This window comes from Haematobia irritans, chromosome 3 (genome assembly GCF_050003625.1).
Source record: "Haematobia irritans isolate KBUSLIRL chromosome 3, ASM5000362v1, whole genome shotgun sequence".
Lineage (NCBI taxonomy): Eukaryota > Metazoa > Arthropoda > Insecta > Diptera > Muscidae > Haematobia > Haematobia irritans.
Genome location: NC_134399.1, coordinates 2,957,641 through 2,965,815, shown reverse-complemented (window position 1 = coordinate 2,965,815; position 8,175 = coordinate 2,957,641). Strand labels below are relative to the sequence as shown.

General features: G+C 37.6%; 1 protein-coding gene across 1 annotated transcript; it reads left to right on the top strand.

Moving 5' to 3' along the window:
- The first annotated feature begins 930 nt into the window (after positions 1-930).
- Positions 931-6,378, top strand: LOC142229160 (uncharacterized). The gene has a single exon (XM_075299700.1). It carries the CDS (start codon positions 931-933, stop codon positions 6,376-6,378), a length of 5,448 nt encoding a protein of 1,815 aa, XP_075155815.1.
- The last annotated feature ends 1,797 nt before the right edge of the window (positions 6,379-8,175 follow it).

Below are 8,175 nucleotides of genomic sequence, written 5' to 3'. Positions count from 1 at the left end.
CTGGGCAAATAAAACAAGAAAAAAATGAAAAAAAAAATCAAATAGAAAATGGTCAGTAGACGAAAGATAAATAGAAAGTGTAAATTGAATTACAATTACAAAAGGGGTGAAACTCTTTGATAAAAATGAGAGTTTTATATGAGAGAAAGAGAAAAAAATATTTAAATAGGCAAGAGATTCCAGTTGAGGAAAGACATTTGTTACCGCCGCCACTGTTTATTTACATTTTTCTCATTAGTTAAATATTTGAAATTTTTTCCATTTACTTATTCTTATTGATCTCTTAATTACTCTCTTTCGTAGCCCTTTTGGTTATTGTCAATTTGATCATTATATGCACATACATATATGTACATATATGTATGTAGCCCTTTCATTTGTTTACATTGCGGAATAACGGCAATATCCAGTTTTACATATTTATACATAGCATACAAAGGGCCACGAAGGAAAAGAAAATCAGTTCAAGTTTTCAACTGGAGCGATCAAATTGTTTTTAAAGTTTTTTACGCGTCTGTACCGAATAAACGGAATTAATGAATAAACACTTTTATAAATTTCTTAAGTAAAAGACTAGTGTTTCATTTGTTAATAAATTACGGACCACTAAAAAAGTTTGTATGTCTCCGTGAACTCAACATTCTTTAAAAACAATTTGTTTGTGAAGTTTATTAAAAATAATTTTTATTTGCGCGAGTGAGCGAATAATACGAATAAAATACATACAAAATAAAAGCTTTCGCGGCGTGTAAAAATATATTTTGACATTAACAAAAGGTTTATAGTAGTTCAAATTGAAGAGTTTCAAAAGAGAAATAATAAATTGAATAGTGGTGGTTCAAAAGTCAAATTTTTGTTGTTGTTTGAACAAATATACAAGCCGCAAGAAAGTTATACAATTTCATCGGATTCAAAGTTAAAGACAAAATAATGTCGGAAACCGATTTTAATTGCAATAAGTGTGATCTAAAAGACACCGATCGTATGGTGCAGTGCGATTCGTGTGATAAGTGGTTCCATTTTGAATGTGTAAAAGTGGACAGCAACATAGCGAATGTAAGCTGGAGTTGCTCATGTTGTGTGGAACAACCGGTGGACTCTGGCGATAAATCTAATGCAACACAACAGTTGCCGCCCGTTGATGACACCACTGACTTCACCACCGGTACTCGAGCTGCATCATCACCAGCTACTGGAAATGGCACAACAGTGCAGCAAAACGCAGTACATCAACCATTTACCCAAATTGGACTACCGTCGGCACAAGTAAGTACCAGTCAAAGGGGTGCATATGCAAATGCACATAACCTAAATTTGGAGAATCAAGGCTCGAGTACATTGTTGCCCAATGTCACAATGCCCAAGCAAATCTCAAGTATGGCGCCTACAAATACAACAATGACGCTACCGGCACGTAAGGAGCAGTATATACAACGCCATTTTAATAATTCTAACGGCTCGAACGTGTCCCCATGCAACTCGTCGTCTCAAACACAGTTGCAGCTACAAATGTTGGAAGAAGAAAAAGAACTGCAAAGGCAATATTTGGAGAAAAAATATCATATTTTATCCCAAGGCAATTTAAGCCAGCCGTCGAGTTCCTTCGCCAACAATACCACATCGTTTCATCCCACACCAACACAAATTGCAGCAAGGCAAGTAATACCAAAAGAATTGCCGAATTTTGATGGTAATCCAGAAGACTGGCCCTTATTCATCAGTAACTATCGCAACAGCACCGAGATAGCCGGCTACAGTGACGGCGAAAATTTAATGCGTCTGCAGTCGTGTCTCCGCGGTCGTGCTAAAGAGTTAGTGAAAAGTAAATTACTGATCCCGTCGATGGTGAATGAAATTATTCAAACTTTGGAAATGTGTTTCGGTCGTCCAGAGCATATATTGGACAGTATGATTGAGAAAGCAACCAAAATACCTCCTTTAAAAGATCGATTGGACAGTTTAATTGAATATGCTTTAACAGTGCGTAATATTTGTTCGACAATGGAAGCCTGCAATTTAGTGGCCCATTTGAATAATCCGATGCTCGTGAAGACATTGGTCGAAAAATTGCCAAACAATCAAAAGCTGAACTGGGCAATGCATATTAGAAATGAAAAAGTGCCGATTGTGAAAGAATTTAGTGATTGGATATATGCAATAGCAGCTGCTGCGAGCCAAGTCGTGTCTCCTGCAACAAGTAAAAAGGGAGCATCAGTGAACACTCATCAACAGAATAATACAAGCAAGCCAATTTGTTTTTCGTGTAAAAGTGAAGCTCATAAAATTCAGAACTGTGGAGAGTTTCAATCTTTTAATTTAGACGCCAAATGGAATGTGGTAAAAGAAAACAAATTATGTAGACAGTGCTTGAATTTACATCGCAGAAAGTGTTTTTCTAATAGGCAGTGTGGAATTAATGGTTGTGCAGCAAAACATCATCCATTGTTACATAAATATACGACGGTAGAACCAAGTGCAAGCAATATACCACTACCGCAGCAAAGTGGAAACGTAAATACGCACAACAACAGTGATAACCAAAACCCGTATTTTCGAATTTTGCCCATAAAAATTTATTTCAATGGTGGCTCTGTGAATACGTTCGCTTTTTTGGATGAAGGTTCTTCGGTGACCCTTATGGAACATGAATTTTACAACCAGTTGGGACTGAAAGGTGAAAGTGAACCATTAGAATTAAAATGGACTGGAAATACAACCCGATCTGAAGACGATTCTGTGAGATTGAATGTGGAAGTGTCTGGAGTAAATGGTTCGAAATACGTTATTTACAACGTGCACACTGTGCAAAATCTTGGCCTACCAACACAAAGCTTGGATTTCGAATCCATTGTAAAAGATAACCCGTATTTCAAAGGTTTGCCTATACAGTCATACGAAAATGTCAAGCCGACAATACTAATTGGTGTAAACAATTGGAGAGTGGCTGTGCCATTGAAAGTCCGTGAAGGTGGAAGAAATCTGCTTATAGCAACAAAAACTCGTCTTGGTTGGACACTGCAAGGTTGTGGCTCCGGTGTAAGGAAATCTTTTTCTCTAAATATTCACACATGTGCATGTGAGGATCGATACAAGAATTTACACGATGAAGTAAAAGAGTATTTCGCACTGGAGGTGGCCCAGGAGAAAACATTGTTGTCACTCGAGGACCAGAAAGCTATGCAGATTTTGGAAAATAATGTAATTAGAAAAGGCCAACAATTTGAAGTAAGTTTACTTTGGAAAGATGAAAATCCAGTTTTACCAGAAAGTTATGAAGTTGCCTGCCATCGACTTAAGTGTCTCCAAAAGAAGTTCAAGAAGGATCCACAACTACAACAAACTATGCAGGTGGAAATCGACAAACTTCTCAACAAAGGATATGCCAGAAAGGTAACAAATTCTGAATTTAATTCTTATAGTAGAACTTGGTACCTTCCAATTTTTGTTGCTCTAAACCCAAATAAACCTGGCAAAGTCCGACTAGTGTGGGATGCTGCAGCAAAATCGAATAATAAGTCACTCAATGATTTCTTGATGAGTGGCCCCGATTTACTGACATCGCTTATAAATGTTTTACTCGAGTTTAGAGTTGGTCAAATTGCTATCTGTGGCGACATCGCTGAGATGTTTCATCGTATCAATGTAAATGATGTGGATATGCACGCCCAACGTTTCCTGTGGATCAAAGATGGTGAAGTAATCGCATATGTAATGAAAGCCTTAACGTTTGGAACTAGCTGTGCTCCGTGTATTGCTAATTTTGTGCGAAACAAGAACGCCGAAGATTTTCGCGACTTATACCCTCGTGCAGTCAAAGCAATAAATTTCTACCACTACATGGATGATTTCATCGACAGTGTTCAAACCGAGGAAGAGGCCATAAAGTTAGCGAATCAAGTCAAAACGATTCATGCTAAAGGTGGGTTTCACATGCGTAACTGGGCTTCAAATTCAAATATAGTGCGACAAAAATTAGCAGAAGGTGGCGCAGCAACTGAAAACTCCTTTGGAGCTGTCGAGAAAATTCTTGGTATGTATTGGGAATCAAATAATGATGTTTTTCAATACAATTGTCGATTTTCGAGGCTCAAAAGAAACGTGTTTCAAAGGCATACGGTTCCCACCAAAAGAGAAGTCCTTCAAGTTTTGATGTCAATATTTGACCCCCTCGGCTTCGTGTCTCATTATACCATAAGTCTTAAAATTTTGCTGCAGGATATATGGCGATCCGCCATTAAATGGGACGACGAACTAAATGAGGACTTGCATATAAAGTGGTGTTCCTGGCTTTCAAATCTGGAGAAAATTTCAACTGTCTCTATTCCGAGATGTTACTCGAGATTGTTGAAATCGACGTTTAATGTGCAGTTACATACTTTTGTCGACGCTGGGGAAAACGCATACGCTGCTGTTTGTTATTTTCGTATTCAATACCAAGGTGAAGTCGACGTGCGCATAGTGGCAGCCAAGGGTAAAGTTAGCCCACTGAAACCAGTTTCCATTCCTAGACTGGAACTTCAAGCTGCACTAATTGGAGCGCGTCTATCAAGAAAAATTATAAAAATTACACGGCTTAATTGTACTGAGTGCTTCTACTGGTCCGACTCTAAAACGGTTTTGAAGTGGTTGTCCATGGACCCCAAGAATTTCAAAGCTTTTGTAATGTATAGAGTTGGAGAAATATTGGAATTAACAAATTTACCACAATGGAATTGGGTTCCATCTAAATTAAACCCTGCTGATTTCGCAACAAAGGTCTGCTCAGCCGAGGACGACATGTGGTTCCAAGGTCCAGAGTTTATAAAAGACAATGAGGATGTCTGGCCAAAGTGTTCCGATTTAGGAAGAATCAGCTATGAAGAAGTACGTAATCATCTTTTACATGTGAGTAAATCGCACAAATTTTTTATGAACATTGAATATTTTTCGTGCTGGCGACGGTTGTACCGAGCATTGGCTCAATTCCTGTTTTATATGGAAAAATTGAAATCCGTTGTCCAAAGATCGAATGTAGAAAACGATACATTTTTCGAATGTATCCAGAAATCGAAATATATTTTATATAAATATGCCCAAAAGAGCGAATTTTCCGAAGAAATTTGGCATTTGAAAAACAAAAAGCCAATCGAAAAAGATAGTATTCTGAAGCAATTGAATATTTGTCTCGATGAGAATTATGTAATTCGTGCTTACGGAAGAGCAGAAATGTTAAACTGCAACAATGCCATAATTTTGCCCACAAATCACTATATTACATTTCTTGTGGTGAAGTACTACCATGAGAATTATCACCACTGTCTACACGAAGCCACTATATCCAGAATTAAGTCGAATTTTTATATCCCAAAATTGAGAGTTGTATACAAAAAAGTACGAAGCAGCTGTCAACACTGTAAAAATTTATACGCAGTTCCACGGCCACCGCAAATGGCAACTCTACCATCAGCTAGGCTCTCGAGTTTTGAACGTCCATTTACTTATGTGGGAATCGACTTTTTTGGCCCTTTGTTCGTCACTGTTGGAAGACACCGAGAAAAAAGATGGGGAGTTCTTTTCACATGTCTAACTGTTCGTGCAATTCATATTGAAGTGGCTCACAGTCTTGATACTAGCTCGTGCATCCTGTGTATACAAAACTTCATCAGCCGACGTGGCTCTCCGAAAGAAATATACACGGACAATGGGACAAATTTCAAAGCTGTAGAAAAAATTCTGCGTGAAGAAAAACAACATATCGACTTACACCAAGTTTTCTCTAAATACGATGACATCAAATGGCGATTTAATCCACCAGCAGCTCCGCATATGGGCGGTGCATGGGAACGTCTAATAAGAACAGTTAAATCCGTTCTCTACTCCATGTTACCAGCTTTCAAATTCAACGACGAGACTCTTCGATCTGCGTTATATGAAATTGAATTTATGATCAACTCTCGTCCTTTGACATTTGTGGCTCTAGATTCCGATGACGACGATGCCCTCACTCCAAATCATTTATTACTTGGTTCTGCGGGAGGACAGAAGCCATTATGTGAGTTTGATTATGACCTGCGACAGAGATGGCATAATACCCAAAACTTTGCGAATCATTTCTGGCGTAGGTGGGTTCGTGAGTATGGTCCTCACTTGGTGCGAAGAAGCAAGTGGCTCGAAAAGGTTCAACCACCATCCAAAGGAGACGTAGTCATCATTGTGGACGACAATCTTCCTCGGAATAGTTGGCCCAAAGGAATAGTGACAGAACTGTATACCGCCAAAGATGGGCAAGTCAGAAGCGTTAAAGTGAAGACGACTAGCAGCACCTATGAGAGGCCCGTGACCAAGATTGCTATACTAGACGTCGGTAAAAGATCAGAGAGCAAGCTCCTGGGACCCTAGTTCGCTTGCGAAGGGGGGAATGTTACCGCCGCCACTGTTTATTTACATTTTTCTCATTAGTTAAATATTTGAAATTTTTTCCATTTACTTATTCTTATTGATCTCTTAATTACTCTCTTTCGTAGCCCTTTTGGTTATTGTCAATTTGATCATTATATGCACATACATATATGTACATATATGTATGTAGCCCTTTCATTTGTTTACATTGCGGAATAACGGCAATATCCAGTTTTACATATTTATACATAGCATACAAAGGGCCACGAAGGAAAAGAAAATCAGTTCAAGTTTTCAACTGGAGCGATCAAATTGTTTTTAAAGTTTTTTACGCGTCTGTACCGAATAAACGGAATTAATGAATAAACACTTTTATAAATTTCTTAAGTAAAAGACTAGTGTTTCATTTGTTAATAAATTACGGACCACTAAAAAAGTTTGTATGTCTCCGTGAACTCAACAACATTACAGATCTAATAGTAGAGATAATAAGTTTTCTTTATTCGTCTGTGATATTTGTGCCTAGAGAAAAGATTCTATCAAAAAGGTCATACCGAAACTATTCTGGAGAATATGGTGAATGGGCCAGCAGTCCCCATCCGAGTTCGACCAGTTTGACAATGGTAAGGTAAGTCTAGGTGGGTGGTGAGTAGCTTTGCTAGAACAAAATTTTATTTTGGACAAAATTTTTTCCAAAATCGGACCAAAATTCTGTCCAACGGACCAAATTTCCAATTTCGAAAAAAATGTTTTAAAAAGTAATTTATTATAGTACATAGTGCTTTTATTAAAAAAAAAAATGGTTTAGAGAGATTTAATGATTAATCAAAACGATGACTTTTCAACCTTTTTTAAATTTTGGAAAAATAGTCTTTTTCTAAGTTCGAATATTGATGCGTCAAGTGTTATTCATATCCGTCCATATTCTTGTATAGCTCTATCCTACTTTTCCACTTCTGGCGTATTTATACCCTAAACCACATAGTGGTCAGGGTATAATAAGTTTGATCGGCCAAAAAATGTGCCTACCAGAAATTTTGATTTTAGACCCCATAAAATATATACCGATCGACTCAGAATCACCTCCTGAGTCGATCTAGGGCTTGGTGTCCGTCCGTCTGTCCATGTATTTGTTGTTCACAGGATTCCGGTCGCAATTATTAACCGATTTTGATGAAATTTGGTACAGGGAGGTTTTAGGCCCAAGGACGAACGCTATTGAATTTGGAAGAAATCGGATCAAATTTAGATATAGCTCCCATATATATGCATCGCCCGATTTCGACAAATGGGGTCACGTTGCGCTTTTTTTGGCTAAACTCTAGTTTAGCTATACCTCTCAGATTTTTTTCAAAACTTCACAAATGGTAGTACTGTATGAGTAGATTACAACAACAACTTTTTTCTTGGCGGTCGTAACCGGATAACCGGTTATTCGGTTCTAAAGTGTAAGTTAAAAATCCTTAATATATCCGGTTCTAGAGATCCGATTACTTTTGAAAGTGCATCACTAGAAAGGTTTCGAAGATACCTTTAATATGATGTATGAACCGTTATATCAGCTTCATCCGTTCCAGCTGTACGGGTAAAAACTTGTATTTTTCGGAACCGGTTTTTTATAAATAAGCTTATATCTCAAAAACTGCTCCATATAAAATTTCTAAATAACGGATTGTATTGTGTGGCTAACACTTCTACCTTTCCGTCAAGGTCAAAGTCAAGCTGCTATCTTTACTATAACCGGTGATATTAACTATTATATATCAATATACGGTTTGAAAAATAAAAAATTTTTTG

Bases quoted from the DNA above. Each gene is read 5' to 3' on its own strand.
- LOC142229160 (XM_075299700.1), top strand. From the start codon at position 931: ATGTCGGAAACCGATTTTAATTGCAATAAGTGTGATCTAAAAGACACC.